The 18,973-nt window shown below is 44.6% G+C and overlaps 1 protein-coding gene across 3 annotated transcripts in view; it reads right to left on the bottom strand.

Moving 5' to 3' along the window:
* Window positions 1-1,339: 1,339 nt before the first annotated feature.
* VSTM5 (V-set and transmembrane domain containing 5) overlaps window positions 1,340-18,973 on the bottom strand; it is a 30,531-nt gene continuing 12,897 nt past the window's right edge. Inside the window, exons 2-4 of one of the 3 annotated variants that reach the window (XM_032639655.1) lie at window positions 6,643-6,969; window positions 6,391-6,531; window positions 6,080-6,260 (exon numbers count right to left, since the gene is read on the bottom strand). In XM_032639655.1, the coding sequence (XP_032495546.1) occupies window positions 6,217-6,260; window positions 6,391-6,531; window positions 6,643-6,969 (512 nt within the window). In that variant the 3' untranslated portion in view covers window positions 6,080-6,216. Of the gene's footprint in view, window positions 6,532-6,642; window positions 10,930-18,973 lie in introns of those variants that run through there. The other 2 variants (XM_032639653.1, XM_032639654.1) reach the window with 2 other exon arrangements.

Raw genomic sequence — 18,973 nt, 5'->3', positions numbered from 1 at the left:
TCATATATTTACCCTTTAAAACTTCACCATCAGATTTCTTTGCCAGAACACCATGAAATCAAAGTGGTATTCCTGATAATCTCATGTTGACCGGGAATTCTAACTGGCATTTATGCATTGTTATTGAATAAAAACAGGAAACTGAATTATTATTTAATAAGTTCACTTTGTTTAGTAAGAAAAATTCTTTTCAAACCATGAGGTACCTGAGGGAAAAGTACTTTCTAGCATATTTAGGGACAGAACTGCCTGAACAACCAGGAGTCTTGCATCAAAAGAATTTAACCTACCTGTGGGTGCACTTGATAAGGTCAAATCTGAAGCTAAATCTTTTTTTTTTTTTTTTTGGTACGTGGGCCTCTCACTGTTGTGGCCTCTCCCGTTGCAGAGCACAGGCTCCGGACGTGCAGGCTCAGCGGCCATGGCTCACGGGCCCAGCCGCTCCGCGGCATGTGGGATCTTCCCGGACTGGGGCACGAACCCGTGTCCCCTGCATCGCAGGAGGACTCTCAACCACTGTACCACCAGGGAAGCCCAAGCTAAATCTTTTGATTGTACATTAGTAGTGCTCTTTGTCCCTCTCCCAACATTCAGTCTTTGCTAAACTTTACATAAAACCCACCAATATTATAAAACATTCAAAAAACAAACAACCCAATCAAAAAATGGGCTGAAGACCTAAATAAATTTCTTTAAAGAAAACATACCAATGGCCAACAGGCACATGAAAAGGTGCTTAACATCGCTAATTATTAGAGAAATGCAAATGAAAACTACAATGACGTATCACCTCACACCTGTTAGAAGGGCCATTATCAAAAAGTCTACAAATAATAAATGCTGGAGAGGGTGTGGAGAAAAGGAAACCCTCCTACACTGTTGATGGGAATGTAAATTAATACAGCCACTATGGAGAACAGTATGGAGGTTCTTTAAAAAACTAAAATTAGAGCTACCATATGATCCAGCAATCCCACTCCTGGGCATATACCTGAAGAAAACCAAAATTCAAAAATATACATGCACCCCAATGTTCATTGCAGCACTATTTACAATAGCCAAGACATGAAAGCAACCTAATTGTCTATCAATAGATGAATGGATAAAGAAGATATGGTATACACACACACACACACACATATACACACAATGGAATATTACTCAGCCATAAAAAAGAATGAAATAATGCCATTTGAAGCAACATGAAAGGACCTAGATATTATCATACTAAGTGAAGTAACTCAGAGAAAGACAAATATCATATGATATCACTTATTTGTGAAATCTAAAAATATGATACAAATGAACTTATTTACAAAGCAGAAACAGACTTCAGACATAGAAAACAATTTTATGGTTACCAAAAGGGAAGGCGGGGAGAGGGGGTGATAAATTAGGAGTTTGTGATTAGCATATACACACTACTGGGAATTCCCTGGCCGTCCAGTGGTTAGGGCTCCATGCTTCCACTGCAGGGGGTATGGGTTCAGACCCTGATTGGGGAACTAAGCTCCCACAAGCTGTGCAGCACAGCAAAAACAAAGAAGAAAAAAAACATATACACACTACCATATATAAAATAGGTAAACAACAAGGACCTACTGTATAGCACAAGGAACTATATTCAATATCTTGTAATAATCTATTGCAGAAAAGAATCTGAAGAATATATATGTGTATAACTGAATCACTTTGCCGTACACTTGAAACTAACACAACGTTGTAAATCAACTATATTTCAAAAAAAATTTTTTTAATATAAAGCATTGAATTTCCTGAAAGAGGAAGAGATTCATAGGCAATGGAGTTGAGCACCTTAGTTAACAAGTGGAAGCCATCTTGGCTGAAGGAACAAGTCTGATGTGATAGGAAGATTGCCCAAGATATTTATTTTTGTATATACCATTTGAAATAAAATTTTTCAGTGAACAATTACAATGTATCCATGCTATGAATTGCATTGTGGAGGCAATAAGAATATTTAGGAATAGGCAGAGACATGAAATAATGCCCAAGAAACATTAAGGGAGAACAAGCAAATTGTAGGGTAATGTGTTTAATAGAATCCCATTTGCCTAAAAAGAAAATAGATTAAATATGTATATTGTGGTCCATGTATATATATAGACAGATATTTCCATATATGCGTGAGCAAGTCTAGAAGGATACACCCGAATTTAACTATTGCATAGGAAAAACGGAGAGAGAACTTTTACTTTTTACTTTATATATGGACTCCAATATCATTTTAATTTTAAAGAACGATTCATCCCCTTTGTAATTAAACCAAACACCCACCTAATGTTGAAAAGGAAGTGGAAGGACTTCCCTGGTGGTCCAGTGGCGAAGACGCCCAATGCAGGGGGCCCGGTTGGATCCCTGGTCAGGGAGCAACTAGATCCCACGTGCCGCAACTAAGAGTTCGCATGCTGCAAATAAAAATCCCGCGTGCTGCAGCTAAGACCTGGCGTAGCCAAATAAATAAATAAATAAATATTTTTAAAACTAAATAAAGGCAGTGGAGATATCACTTACATGTGGAATCTAATTTAAAAATGACACAAATGAACTTATTTACAGAAGAGAAACAGACTCACAGATCTCAAAATCAAACCTATGGTTACCAAAGGGGAAACATGGGGGGAAGGGATAAATTAGGAGATTGGGATTAACATATACACACTACTATATATAAAATAGATAACTAATAAGGATCTACTGTAGAGCACAGGGAACTCTACTCAGTATTCTCTAATAACCTATATGGGAAAAGAATCTGAAAAACAATGGAGATATATATATATATATATAACTGATATATAACATTCACTTTGCTGTACACCTGAAAATAACACAACATTGTAAATCAATAAAAAACCAATAAAAAATTTTAATAAAAAAATAAAATAAAAGGCAGTGGAAATAGTGGACTCAGTACCCATGTTCTCAGGGTTTGGAAAAGTTGACAGTGGGGATGGGTTATGGGTGTGCAGAGAGGTGCATGTGCTGGAGACTTGCACTGTCCCTTAATAGAAGCTGAGCTCTGGATCGACACACTATCAACTACCACAGGGATTTGCTCTGCTTTCAGTAAACTAGAGGCGTCTGAGGCTTCCCTGGAAACTGGGCAGAAGAAACATGCTGGATATATAAAGGCTGATGACAGAGAGAGGGTTTCCTTTCCCCCAGTCTCCCCTCCCATGTTGTCGAAGGGGGCTGTATTTGCATCTGGGCCCTGGGGTTTCGCCCCATCACATTTGGTTCCTCTTGGTTCCATCTCCTAACATTCTATTCTGCCACGTCTTCTCTGCCCTCGTTACAGTTATCTAGCCTTTCCAAACCCTATCCTCTCTCAGGGCTTGTCTCTACATCCCTGCACTGAGCAAGATATCCTGATAACCTTCTTATCTCTCACTGCCTTAGCTCCTCAGCTTTGTGTGGTACCATTTCAAATCAGAGCAAGCGTGAAGTCCTGTGGAGTATTTAGCATCTCATGAGGGCTCCAGAGGACAGGGGTGCTCTGCTTCAGCAATCCTTGCATACCTGGAACACCATGAAATGAGAAAGAATTGTGTGTCCCTTTTGGGTTTCTTAGATCACAATCTCTGAAAGGACATTCTGTCGACAAAGCAGGAAAGTTCTGGCGTCTTATGCACCGTTGAACGAGGTGATAACAACTGCCGCATCCTCGTTTCAGCCCCTTCTAGAAGCAGGAAGGACTCTATTGAATCACAAGTCACATTCTGGAAGCAAAAACTTCAAATTAGTCTTCTGGTTACAATACAGGGGAGAATAATGGCGCTAATGAAGTGTGGCTTTTCTGAATTCCTGAAGAATGTTTATGGTTAGAATCGATGTGATTAATTCCATGGTCATGAAAAAAACCTGTCAGGTCCCTGGCTGTGGCTGAGGGTTTTGCTTCTGTCTACAGCTGATGGAAACCTGTCCCAGGGACTTCTGAGTTCTCCGCAGGGATGCGCTCATACACAAAGGACCAGAGCTTTGTTTGCAAGTTTTATTTCAGTCTTTAAAACTTTTTTTTTTTCCTCACAGCTTGAAACATAACTTATAGTTTAACATGTTCAGTGGCTAAACCTCTATGATTTAACATTTTCTTTTTTTTTAAATAGACAAACCCCCCAGGCTCAAGAATCAAGAACTTTCCACAGGAATATTCAAGATGGGGGGAGCTTAAAAGTGCAAAATAAAGACATGGAAAGCCGAGGGAATAAACTTTCATGAAGATTTGGGGCAGGGCGGGGCACAGATTTAATTTACATCTGGGTTTGTGCCTCTCGCTGGGCGTTCTTTTCCATTTCTCCTTTTATTCCAAAGATTACCACCCCTGACTTCTCATAAGCTGAGAGGTAGAGTTCTGGAAAGCAGGTAGTGTCAAGAGGACAGAGGCTCTAGCAGCTACCCAGATCCAGTCCGGTTTCCTGCTGATCGGTGTGCTGTGTGAGAAAGGACGAAGAAATGATCAGATTATCCTTGACCCTCTCGGGCACCTATCCTGCTTCTTCGCGGCACTGGAGACCAGTATAAGAAACCCATCCTTCGTGGCATAGGTCTGGTTCCTCTGATTGCTGTCCAGGGAAATGGGTGCAGGTGTGTGTGTTTACACGTGTCCAGGAGGTGGCCTGAGGTGAGACCCTTCTGTGTGTCACATACTTAGGCTACAAATCGGTCGTGTAGATCAACTGCTCTCTCACCTTCTGAGTCAAAGTAGTGCCTTTGGAGCTCTGCTCTAGATCACCGATAGCCCCAAAAGATCCCTTCCTGTAACTCCGGATTCAGTATTCAGGGAAAAAAGCCTCATACTGACGTCTCCAGGTAACTTCTGGAAAAGATGTGGACACTGGGGACTTGAAGAGAGGGAGAAGAGAATGTTCTAGCTCTCCTTCATGTTTGTGTGGGTAAATTTGCAGCTGAGGGCTGGGGACACAGCTACTAAGCTCAAATTCCACCAATAATCGGGATGGTACCTTTGATCTGTAGCTAAGAATGTTGGAGAGGGAAAAGAGAATGGCAGATAAATTCATGCCTGCTTTAGAGCTTGCCGAAAGGAAGCTGGGATGGAGAAACTCAGGCAAACGCGGTGGCCAAAAACTTCAGAGAATAACGGCCAAGGCCGGCTGTGCTCCAGTCCCCACTTTCACCTGGAGCCCCAATACCCCAGGGTAGTTTACAGTTTCCAGGATCCAGCATAGTGCTTATGGCTTTCGAGGCTCTGGAAGATTCCTCATGCTTTCCTTCCATTGCTCGGAGTGCTCTGTGCTACTGTGGCCCTCACTTGATACGCTGAGGGTGAGGTAGGTGAGGGTCAAGTGTTCCTCAGCCCAGTTGGCAGCAAGCAAGGCTCTGACTTGACAGGAAGTGGGAGTGGCTGAGGGGGACAGATTCGAAGCCGGCGCTGACTTTCCAGTTGTCCCTCCCACCGTGCAGGCCCAGCCTTCACACAGGTAGTGTCGCCCAGCTTGTCAGGGGGCCATTTGGAAGCCAGACTCTGCCCATGGTGGAGATGAACTGTTCCTCACGCTGGCCTACGCTGGGGCCGTAGAAGGGGAAAATCTAATTAACATTGGAGTAAGAGAGAACGAGAAAGATAATCTTCTCCCTATTCCTTGTTCCCAGTGCTGGTCCCTGTGGAACAAATTAAGCTCTTCTCCCTAAAGCTCCAGGCCACGGAGTGGGGGTGGGGGGTGGGTCCTTCCCCTGCTCTGAGCAGGTACTCTAATGCCTCAGCTCTCACAATAGCTCCCACAGCAGCGGGCTGGAGGAGGCCACAGGCAGAGAAGACCGGAGCACAGAGAGCTTGTTCTGGTGCTGGCTGCACACGTGATCCGGAAGTACTCTGGCCTCTGGTACGGGGACTCCTCCAATGGCCATCCCCCTGCCAGAGCAGAGCGTAGTGAGGAAGCAGCCAGGGCTTGCACGGGGCCACCGCTGATGCGTCCACATGGCCCGGGAGCCGCAGCCAAGCACAGCTCTGGCTCAGAGCCTCCACCCCTCTCCTCTTTGAACTCCACGCCACTGGAACTGCCTTCGTCCAATCCAGAGTCCAGCTCAGGCAGTCAACCTTGCCAACATCCAGCTGTCCCATCAGGAACCAGTGTGTGGCACAAGAGACTCGGGGTGGACTGGCCGTGTTTGCTCCTTTCATTGGGAGATAACGTTTTCCTCTTGAGGTAGGAATGTAACTGGGCCCAGCCTTGGCTAACACTCCGCATCTTGCAGCTCGATCTCCTCCGTTGTGCTTTCTGCAAAGCAAAAGACACATCCATGAGTTGCCAATCGGCCGGGGGTGGTTTCTTGGTGAGAACAAGATGACAAGGGCCACTTTTGGCCATCCAAGCCATGAATGGATTATCACAAGGCCCGGAGAATTACCTTTGAGCTTGTGTCTCCTCTTCCTCTGGAATTTATACGCACACTTATTACAAACCCACATAAGGCTGATTAACACTGCAGCCACGGCAGCGAGAAGAGCAAGGAAGACAGCGACAAAGTGGAGGTCTTCGTAGAGGATCTCTACGGGGCGGGGGGAGGGGAGGGGGAGATAACGTCTCTTTTAATATCATGAAGTCGGCCTCCGCACACTCACAGTTCTGAGAGGCGCCGGGGCCCCTGGGGGTGTCTTACCCGACACGTGCAGGACGATGGTGCCAAACTGACTGCTCCCCAGGCGCTCGGTCACCGTGATGACGTAGTAGCCGGAATCCCTCACACCCACACTGAAGAGTTGGATGGAGCCGTTGTCGAAGGTGCAGACCCTGTCCTTGTGGCTTTGGGAGATGTTGGCCTGAGTCCCCGGCTTCCACTCCACGATCTTCTGCACTCCCCAGTTGGACGTATACTTCCATTCGATAGTGGGGATGCCGTGGCAGGAGTATGCAACCGAGAGCAGGATGTCCTCTTCCACCGTGGCATTGATGGCTGCCTGGGGAATGTACAGGGACACCCCCTGACCTGCGGGATGGAGTGCTAGACTTGGCGCCACTCATATGGACTCACAGTGAAGTGAACTTCTATAACGCATTCATTTATTTAGCACGCATTTATTGAGTGCCTATTACATGCCAGGCTCTCTTCTAGGTTCCAATGCTGATGCTACAATGGTGAATGTCATGGACTGAATGTTTGTATCCGCCCCCCCCCCCAATTTCTATGTTGAAGCCCTAACCCCCCAGTGTGGCTGTATTTGGAGATGGGGTCTCTAAGAAAGTAATTAGGGTTAAATGAGGTCATAAGGGTGGGGCCCTGCTCCAGTTGGATGTCTTTTTTTTTTTTCCTGCCGTGCCGAATGGCATGTGGGATCTTAGTTCCCCGACCAGGGATCGAACCTGAGTCCCCTTCATTGGAAGCGTGGAGTCTTAACCACTGGACAGCCAGGGAAGTCCCCTGGATTGGTGTCTTCATAAGAAAAGTCTCTCTCTCTCTCTCTCATTCTCTCTCCATGGGCTCATATGGAGAAAGGACCATTTGAGGTCACAGAGAGAAAGCAGCTGTCTACAAGCCAGGAAGAGAGTTCTCCTCGGAAACCAAACCCTGCCAGAACTTTGATCTTGGACTTTCCAGCCTCCAAACTGTGCGAAAATAAATTTCTGTTGCTTAAGGCCCCCAGTTTGTGGTATTTTGTTATGGCAGCCCAAGCTAGGACAGTGAACAAAACACAAGATTACTATTCACTATTCCCTAGAGCTTCCATTGTATAAGGGAGACACACAAGGGTTAAATAAACACATGAGATCATTTTAGATAACAAGTGCTTTAAAGATAATAAAATAGGGTACTAGTGGCGGGTGGGGATGGAGGTGGTACACAACATGAGACAGGATGGTCAGAGAGGCCCTCGCTGAGGAAATGAACTGGGACCCAAATGACAGGGAGGTCGAGGAGGTAGCCACGCGAAGACACACATTTCAGGCAGAGGGAACAACTACAGAGAGTGAGGTGAGAGTGAACTGGTATGTCTGAGGGACAGAAAGAAGGCCAAAACGCGGGATGCAGGGAGCCATGGGGCGAGTTCAGGAGACAAGGCTGGAGAGCTAGGCAGGACTTGGGTCATGACGTGAGAGTTAGGGGTGGGTTTTACTCAAGGGTGATGGGAAACCATAGGAAGGCTTAGGTGGGAAGGTGACATTCTCCATTAAGCTTGAGAAAGTCCGCTGTGGAGAGCATCTGGGGGTGAGGGGGCCGGAGTGGAGGCAGGAAGAACAGTCAGGTGGCTGCCACAGAGACTAGATAGGAGATGGAGACATAGCCTTGGAGACAGTGAAAGGTGGTCTGATTTAGGATGCATTTGGGAGTAAAGAGGACAGACGTGCTGATAACTAGCCGTGGCAGTGGGCGAGGCAAAGAGGCATCAAGCCGAGATTTCTGCACGAGTGTGTAGGTGAACAGTAGAGCCACTGGCTAAGATATATGTCATGAAATATTTTATTAAGTAGGTACCATGCACAGGCCCTGCGCTAACTGCTTTACACACGCCACGTCATTAAAGTGTCACACAACCCACTAGAATTCCATCAAGGATATAAAAAACTTCAGTGTCAACAGGATTAAGTAGCTTGTCCAAGTTGACCCTGCAAAGGCTGAGACTCACACAAGGGCTGCTGACTCCAAAGGTCAGATATTTAACCTCTATGCTCAAGTCAAAGGTCAGTGGTTGGCAGTTAAGGGTACAGAATGTGACAAATCCCCTCCACCTCCACCCTCCCCACACAAAGAACGGTCAGGGCTGGCTGGAGACTGGATAGTGAATAGGGCAGGATTCAAGCTGGAGCCCATGCCTCTGTTTCCACTTCTACTTCCTGTTTAGCCCCTCACTCTTTGGGTGCCCAGTTGCCCCTGGGCCCCTGCTGTGTGGCTCCAGGTAACCATGCCTGTTACTTTTCCAGACTTTTCTCATTGTCCTCTCCCATCCCCAGGATATCCCATTACCATCCCTCTCCTAAGGCTCGGCTAAGTGGCTGGAGATAATCCGATAGGTTCCAAGCTGAAAAACTGGGAGGTAATAATGGCTTTCAAGAGTTATAGCTGCCGGAACTTCCCTGGTGGTCCAATGGTTAAGAATCTGCCTTGCAATGCAAGGGACACAGGTTCAATCCCTGGTCGGGGAACTAAGGTCCCATATGCCATGGGGCAACTAAGCCTGTGCACCACAACTACCGAGCCCGCTCACTCTGGAGCCCACATGTCACAACTAGACAGCCCGTGTGCCGCAACTGCTGAGCCTGCACAGCACAACTAGAGAGAAGTCTGTGCGCATCAACGAAAGATCCTGAATGCCGCAATGAAGATCCCACATGCCGCAGTTAAGAACTGTCACAGCCAAAAAAAAAAAAAAAAAAATTACAACTGCCACGTAACAGAAAAATATTTTCTCCCCAACCCTATTTTAAAAAATGTTAAACTCACAGAAAGATTGAAAGCCAAGTACAATTAACATCTATATACCCTCTCCTAAATTCACCAATTAACATTTTGCTACATTTGCTTTTTCTCTCTCTCTCTCAGGTAGAAAACAGAGGTCAAGTTCCAGGTCAGCCCTTGGAGGGCAGGAATTAGGTGCTTTCTTCATCTCAGTGTTCCCTGTACCCAGCACAACGCCTGACACATAGTGATTGGCCAATAAACGTTTGTTGAATGAATAAGTGAATGACTAATTATAGCAGCAAGAAGGCGAGCCGATCTGATAGAAATGTTGCTGCTTGGGTGGTTTGAAAAGTTAAGCACATCTAAAAGCTTATACACATATAGCAAAGAGAACTGTAATTTACTTAAGGCTTTACGTGTCCGTTGCTTTATTATCTATTTATTATGTGTTTTAAAATCCTTCTGTTTTTTATAGGAGTCAGCAACATGCCCATGTAGCTAGGAAATGGCAAAGGTGGGATTTGCATGCAGTTCTGTCTGATTCAAAACCCACAGTTTTTCCACTCTACTTGGTGACTACTGATCTATCATCTATTTATCTATATTTTCTGATTTCCCTGACCTCACATATGTGCAGCTGGGATTATGATTACCATAAGATTTGGAAAACCATATTTAGAGCTAATGACAAATCTGGATCATCAATACATGTACATGTATTTGTATTACATGTACATCCTGTGTACATGTAATACAAATACATACATATGTGATGTACATATTGATGTACATGTACATCAATACATGTACATGTAATACAAATACATGTGCATGTATTTGTATTACATGTACATCCTGTGTTAACCATGTTAGTCAAGGTTACTGACAGACTAGTCTCCTGGGGGAGTAGCAGCCCTTTTAATAGCCTTAGGGACCTCCATTTTGAGCCTTTCAGTTATTTTGTCCCAAGAAATGGCAAAACTGAAAAACAAAAATAACATGCCCAAGTTTCTCAGATGCTGACACAGCTGGGAGCTGGCCAACTGGTCCTTGTTAGCTTCTATATTTTCTTTTGACTAGAAAACCCTCTTCCTAATCTGACAAATTAATCAGGCATTTAACTAGGTTTTAGGAACAAAGAGTTCCTCTTCTTTCTGACCCATAGAAGTAGGAATAAATGGTCTATGGCAAAGATGGAACATGAACAGTTCCAAGAGTTTAAAGGCAAACTGCTTGTCAACTGTTTAAAAAGTTGAATTAATGAATAACCACTCCTGCACCTCATGCTAAAATCATTCCCGAACAAGAGAAACTTAGTGGCTAGGCCAATAGTCAGACCTGGCTCAAATGTTCTACTCAAGGAGGTTAGTGCAATAAATCAGATTTTACGTGTAAAATGGATGCCAGGCAGCCATGAACAAAAATGAACTTTGTGCAGACAAGGGAAGATGTCTATGACATGTTACTCAGTTATAAATTTATAGAGCTTCCCTGGTGGTGCAGTGGTTGAGAGTCTGCCTGCCGATGCAGGGGACACGGGTTCGTGCCCTGGTCCGGGAAGATCCCACATGCCGCGGAGCTGCTGGGCCCGTGAGCCATGGCCGCTGAGCCTGCGCGTCCGGAGCCTGTGCTCCGCAACGGGAGAAGCCACAACAGTGAGAGGCCCGCGTACCACAAAAAAAAAAATAAAATAAAAAATAAAACAATATGCTATGATCTTACTTACATTTGTGTAACTATGTGCTAATATGTATATATTTAGTATGGAAAAGTGTTGGAGTAATATACGCTATATTAACAGGGATTATCCGTTAGAGATTGGACGGCACCAGAAATTTTCCAAGTTATACATTTATATCATTTTGCATTTTCACATTGATTAAATTGATAATAAAAAAAATGTTTTAAAAATCATTTAAAGTTCTGATTAGACCAAGATATCTGGTGAGCAAAGTTTAAAGTTTAAAAGTTTACCTTGCTTCTCATCTTTACTTGAATTCTATGTGGAGAGAAGAGAAAAACTAAATTCTACCAATTTCCCAGAAAGATGTAGATGCTTCCTTTAAGGAAGAGGTCACGTAACTGAAGACATTAGCAGGGCAGAAGCCACTGGAACCTGAACCAAGGGGCTTCCGGAAAGCCTGATTTCCTGGAGCTGGTGACACCCCTTGGGAACTAATCAAAGAGAAAGTACCAGGCAGGTGAAGCCAGCTACTGAGCAACAGGCTGGAATCTAATACTCTAACCTAAAAGGAGTAATCCTTACTCCTTTTCCTTCAAGTAAATTACAGAGGTAGCACTTTGCTGCTTTTAAAAATTTATTATTTAAGAAGGATATATTTCCTGAAATCACAATACAGGTTAATACTGTTCACACCACAATTTGGGGGGACAACAGCATCAATTAAAGGGGAGACATATATTGCCTGCCATGGAGGATACACCTTAATCAAGACAACTCATTTTTTAAAATTAATTAATTTATTATTATTATTATTTTTTTGGTTGCGTTGGGTCTTCGTTGCTGTGCGGGCTTTCTCTAGTTGCGGCAAGCGAGAGCTACTCTTTGTTGCGGTGCGCGGGCTTCTCATTGCGGTGCCTTCTCTTGTTGCGGAGCACGGGCTCTAGGTGCGCAGGCTTCAGTAGTTGTGGCGCACGGGCTTAGTTGCTCTGCGGCATGTGGGATCTTCCCCGACCAGGGCTCGAACCCGTGTCCCCTGCATTGGCAGGCAGATTCTTCACCACTGCGTCACCTGGGAAGTCCCAGGACAACTCATTTTCATCTCACTTATCTGGAAAGCCACTTATCCAGCCAGTGTGATCATCAGATGAGAACCAGGAAACAAGCATCATTGTCATCAGCATCCTTATCAAGACCGTAGGCAAGACCGCACCCTATTTCTAGAAGTCAGAAAGCCTAGTTTAGGGGTCCTAATTCAGAAGTACTGGAGCAGGTTGGTGAAGTGATGAGTCACATCACAAAAGGGTTATCCCAGGTGCGGTGAGGTGCGGTGGAGATACCTGATGTGGGAGGATCCACACAGGTTCACCCTGGGGACCTCTTAGCTGTCGAGACCTAGAGACGGCGCGTTCACTGCTGAGAGCCCCGGCTTCCTCCGCGGTGGAATGAGGACTGGATAATCTCAGGAGGAGGGCTGTGAGGATGAGGTGACACAACACATGTAAGGCCCAGCGGGGCTGAACACAAGGTACCCGTCCAGGAGCTGCAGTCCCCACTGCTCATCCCTCTCCATCGGTGTGTCACCTGCCTCAGGTGACCAACCCTCATGGTTTGCCCAGGGCTGAGAGTCTTCCCAGGATTCAAGAGTTTCAGTGCTAAAATCGGGACAGTCATGGGCAAAACAGGACAGCTGGTCACCCCATCTGAGACTCAAAGAAACGTTGAAGAGCAAAGAGAAAACTCTAAGACAACAGCTGATTCCTGAGGCACCCAAGGGGGCTCCACAGTGGGGGTGTAGAGACAGCCAGCTCTGGGTAGACAGAGAGGACAAAAGCCCTTCTTCCCTTAACCCTTTGGCTTCCGAACACATCTCCCATGGGTCAGCAATCTCACCTCATCCCCTTTTTAGTGGGGACCGCCCACCAGTGATTGAGCCCAGCCCCACACTCGCCACGCTTCCTCCATGGCAGGGCACTGGCTTGTGGGCGCTGGCCTGGTGAAGAGTATATCATCACACCCATTTTAGAGAGGAGCAAGGTCAAGCCACTGAGGTTAGGTAGTTCGTGCAATGTCACAGTAAGTGGCTGAGTAGAGATGGAAATCGGGGTATTCTTCAACTGTCCCGATAATAAGCCAGGATGTCTGCAGGAGCTGGGGTATGGGGAAGACATCATAACAGCTGAGGCTTGAAGAATAAGATTTTGAAAGGGAGGAAGGGCAATCCCAGCTAAGAAAGAAATGAGCCCACCTAGAGGAGCATGATGGATCCTCATGTTTGGGACCTGGTGAGTAAGAAACAAAGATGGGCTATACCATGAGGAATCTGTCACAGGCTGGGGATCAACCAAAGGAATTATCCGCGGGCAGTGAGGCCCTAGGATGGTATTCAAGTAGGAGCATGGCATGCTCTAAACTGGGCTTCAGGAAGGGCAATCTGGCAGCAGAATTCACGATTTTATCATCTACACACCTCACCTGCGCGGCCCTGGGCTCACCGCATGTGCTTGTCCTATGCACCTTCAGGAGAGCTCATGGCTGGAGCCCAAACAGGTGGGAACAGCCTAAGGTGCTGAGTGTGGCCAGACCTGGGCCAGTCTCTGGTCTGGACTGGGGAGACGGGGTGGTGGGAGCAGCAGGAAGCACACACGTGCGTGGTAGATCTGCCCTAGACTCTGAGATCTTTGCTGGGAGAACTCGTTTCCGATTCATCTCAGAAACACCAGTGTCCAGCACAGGTCTGGCACTTCATAGGTGCTCACGATATGCCTGTATGAAAGAATGAATAAAGAATAAACAGGGCTTCCCTGGTGGCGCAGTGGTTGAGAACCTACCTGCCAATGCAGGGGGCGCGGGTTCGAGCCCTGGTCTGGGAAGATCCCACATGCCACGGAGCAACTAGCCCCGTGAGCCACAATTACTGGGCCTGCGCGTCTGGAGCCTGTGCTCCGCAACGAGAGGCCGCGATAGTGAGAGGCCCGTGTACCGCGATGAGGAGTGGCCCCCACTTGCCGCAACTAGAGAAAGCCCTCGCAGAGAAACGAAGACCCAACACAGCCATAAATAAATAAATAAAATTTAAAAAAAAAAGGCAAAATTCCTTTAAAAAATAAAATAAATAAAATAAACAAATATGCATGTCCTGCCTGTTGAACTGCTACCCATTTGGAGAGATCAGGAAAGTAAGGGGTTGGATCTGTATTGAGTTGAGGGGGCAACAGGTCTGGCTGAGGGAGAGCTGGCAAGACCCCTTTCCCAGCCCCAAGTTTGCTGAGAGTCAAATAGCTAGGAGGAGAAATGGGATGGTTTTAAGCTGCAACTAATATATCCACGTCCCTGCCTAACTTCTGCCATTCCTGAAACAAGCGAGCCTGGAATTTCAGACACACAGCTTCATGAGGGGCCAACACAGAAACCCCAAATAATGGCTTTCAGGTTTCGACTGACATGTGCATACAATTTACAGGGTACCAATCTCTCCTGTTAGCTCAGGTAGTAATTCCCCCTCTTGATGCCTGACTACTCAGAGACCAAAGAGCTCAGCTCCTCCCTGAGGGAGCTCCTCCCCCTCCCCCATATTGCCATATAATGGCCTTGGGAAGTCACCCAGATATCAGCCAAACCCAAACAAAATGGACAGATGCAGGTTTAGATGGAAGCTGGCAGGCTGCTTTCCCTCATCGGGTTCCTGTACTTGTACCCCAACCAGAAAAATCACTCCAAAATAGCAAGAGCCACTGTTTCTACTGGTAACACTTGTTAGGTACTAGCTGTCATACACATTTATCACAGCTCAGTGAAACCCAGGCTGGGAAAGTTGAATGACTTGGCTGCTATCAGGGAACAATGAGAAAGTTTGATAACATTATGTTGCCACGAGTGTGCAGAAGTTGTACCCAATCATTACTGTGGAGATTATAAATGGGTACAATCTGCTTGAAGGGCAACATGTTGAAACCTATAGAAATATTAAATAGCACATACCTCTTGACCCAGAAATGCTACTTTTAGGAACTTATCCTACAAGTAATAAGGGCACATAGATGCAAAGTTGTAAGTGTACATATTGTCACTGAAGCACAGCAAAAGACTGGTGACAACCTATGTGTTCATAGGTACACGAAAACTGTTTCTTACTCCACAAAGAACACTTCTGACACTTACTACCTGAAGTTAGTGCAGACTCCACAGGTTAAGGGCTCAGTCTCACAAGACTGCTCCCCATTTCAGACACCAATCACAAGTCCAGGCTTCCTATACTTCTGACCAACTGGGTATAAATTGGAGGTTCCCATGACACCCTCTTCAGGTTTGATAATTTGCTAGAACAGCTCACAGAACTCAGGAAAGCACTTGACTTACTATGAGCACTTTATTATAAGGGATACAACTCAGGAACAGCCACATGGAAGAGATGCCACAGGATAAGGTATGTTGGAAGGAGCGTGGAGCCCCCATATCCTCTTGGGCCACACTGCCCTCCCAATACCTCCATGTGTTCAGCAGCCCAGAAGCTCTCCCAATTCCCTTCAGTTAGGGTTTTTTTGGGGAGATCCCATGACCTAGGCATGATTAAATCATTGGCAATTGGTGATTAACTCAATCCCCAGCCCTTCTTCCTTCCTGGGAGGTCAGGGATGGGGCTAAAATTCCAACTTTCTAATCACATGGTTTCTCTGCAAATGAACCCTCATCTTCCAAGAGTCACATCATTAACAATCAAAAAAACACTCATTGGGCTTCCCTGGTGGTGCAGTGGTTGAGAGTCCGCCTGCTGATGCATGGGACATGGGTTCGTGCCCCAGCCCGGGAAGATCCCACATGCTTCGGAGCGGCTGGGCCCGTGAGCCATGGCCTCTGAGCCTGCACGTCCGGAACCTGTGCTCCTCAACGGGAGAGGCCACGACAGTGAGAGGCCCGCATACTGCAAAAAAACAAAAACAAAAAAACCAAAAAACCACCACTCATCACTCCGGAGAATCCATGGGTCTTAGAAGCTTATGTGTCTGGAACCAGGGACTAAGACCAAATATTATAACAAAAGATGGTCCTATCGTTGCTATCACCCCGGAAATTACTAGGTTTTTAGGAGCTCTGTGTCAGGAATCAGGAGCAGAGACCAAATATATATTTCTTATTAAGTGAGAACTGGTTAAATAAATTATCAATATTCACACTTGGGAATACTACAGCGGCACTTTTAAAATGAGGTAGATCTATATGCATTGATATTAGATGATCTCAAAAATAATGAAAAAGCACAGAGCAGGACAGTGTGTAGACACTGTTTCCATTTGAGTAAACTAATGATATGTATATATGCGTGCACACACACACACACACACACACACACAGATATCTGCACATTTATCCATAAAATGCACAGAACATCTCCCAAAGGGTATTCTAAAAATCAGGTGCCATGCTTGTCTTTGGGGAGGGGACTGGGTGTCTGGGGTGGAAGAAAGCTTTACATTTCATTTTATATCCTTTTGATCAGTTAGAATATTTTAGTGAGTTTGTGAATTACTTAAAGAAAAACAACAAATAAAATGAATGCCAAGATTTGGTCAGAGTCCCAGATTTTTCACATTTGATAATGTTAGTAATTCACATATACACAATTGACAAAGTACTTCACAGGCACTATCTCAACCTGTGAGACAGGCAGGGGACTGGGGTTAAGGACCAATGCTTTTTGCTTCACAGGTACTTACTTATTTGATCACGAAATATATGCACCCAACATAGGAGCACCTAAATACATAAAACAAATATTAACAGACATAAAGGGATAAATTGACAGTACCACAATAACAGTAGGGGACTTTAACACCCTACTACGTCAATGGGCAGATCATCCAGACAGAAAATCAATAAGGAAATACTGGCCTTAAATGACACATTAGACCAGAGGCACTTAATAGATATACAAAGAATATTCCACCCCGAAGCAGCAGAATACACATTCTTTTTAAGTGCACACTGAACATTCTCCAGGATAGATCACATGCTAGCCACAAAACAAGTCTCAGTAAATTTAAGAAAAGTGAAATCATACCAACCATCTTTTCTGGCTACAATGCTATGAGACTAGAAATCAACTATAAGGGAAAAACACTGCAAAAACCACGAAAACATGGAGGCTAAGCAATGTGCTACAAAACAACCAATGGGTCACTAAAGAAATCAAAGAAGAAATAAAAAAAAAATACCTGGAGACAAAGAAAACACAGTGATCCAAAATCTATGGGTTGCAGCAAAGGCAGTTCTAAGAGGGAAGTTTATAGCAATACAAACTTACCTCAGGAAACAAAAAAAAAACTCAAATAACAACCTAACCTTACACCTAAAGGAACTAGAAAAAGAAGAACAAAAAAACCAAAATTAGAAGGAAAGAAATCATGAAGATCAGAGCAGAAATAAATAGAGATTTAAAAAAATAGAAAAAAATCAATGAAACTAAGAGCTGGTTCTTTGAAAAGATAAACAAAATTGATAAACCATTAGATAGACTCATCAAGAAAAAAAGAGAAAGGGCCCAAATCAATAAGGTCAGAAATGAAAAAGAAGCTACAATTGACACTACAGAAATACAAAGGCTCATAAGAGATTACTACTAACAACTTTATACCAATAAAATGGACAACCTAGAAGAAATGGACAAATTCTTAGAAACATACAATCTCCCAGGACTGAAGCAAGAAGAAATATATCCACAGAGTAATTAACAGTAATGAAGTTGAATCAGTAATTTTAAAAACTCCCAACAAACAAAATTCCAGGATCAGATGGCTTCACAGGTGAGTTCTACCACACATTTAGAGAAGAATTAACACCAATCCTTCTGAAACTATTCCAAAAAATTGCAGATGACGGAACTCTTCCAAACTCATCTACTAGGCTAGCATCACCCTGATACCAAAACCAGGCAAAGATATCACAAAAAAAGAAAACACAGGCCAATATCACTGATGAACATAGAGGTAAAATCCTCAACAAAACACTAGCAAACAGGGGCTTCCCTGGTGGCACAGTGGTTAAGAATCCGCCTGCCAATGCAGGGGACACAGGTTCGAGCCCTGGTCTGGGAAGATTCTCACATGCCGCGGAGCAACTAAGCCCGTGTGCCACAACTACTGAGCCTGTGCTCTAGAGCCCATGAGCCACAACTACTGAGCCCATGTGCCACAACTACTGAAGCCCAAGCTCCTAGAGCCCATGCTCTGCAACAAGAGAAGCCTCTGCAATGAGAAGCCCACGCACTGCAACGAAGAGGAGCCCCCACTCACAACTAGAGAAAGCCTGCGTGCAGCAACGAAGACCCAACGCAGCCAAAGATAAATAAATTAATTAAAAGAAACAATAATACATAAATATAAATATATATATATTAAAAAACCCACAATGAGCTATCACCTCACACCTGTCAAATGGCCATCATCAAAAACTACAAATAACAAATGTTGGTGAGGATGTGGAGAAAAGGGAACCGTTGGACACTGTTGGCAGGAATGTCAAGTGGTGCAGCCACTGTGGAAAACACTAGGGAGGTTCCTCAAAAAACTAAAAATAGAACTACCATATGATCCAGAAATTCCACTCCTGGGTATATATTATACCCAAAGAAAACAATAACACTAACTTGAAAAGATATATGTACCCAATGTTCATAGCAGCATTATTTATAATAGCCAAGATATGGAATCAACCTAAGTGTCCATCAACAGATGAATGGATAAAGAAAATGTGGTATAAATACACAGTTTATATTGAATATTAACCCTAAAAAAGAATGAAATTTTGCCACTTGCAACAACATGGATGGACTTAGAGGGTATTATGCTCAGTGAAATAAGTCAGATAGAGAAAGACAAATACTGTATGATATCACTTATAAGTGGAATCTAAAAAATA

This window comes from Phocoena sinus, chromosome 8 (assembly GCF_008692025.1).
Source record: "Phocoena sinus isolate mPhoSin1 chromosome 8, mPhoSin1.pri, whole genome shotgun sequence".
Classification (NCBI taxonomy): Eukaryota; Metazoa; Chordata; class Mammalia; order Artiodactyla; family Phocoenidae; genus Phocoena; species Phocoena sinus.
Note: the sequence above shows the minus strand (reverse complement) of the source record. Positions and strands in the feature narration are given on the sequence as shown.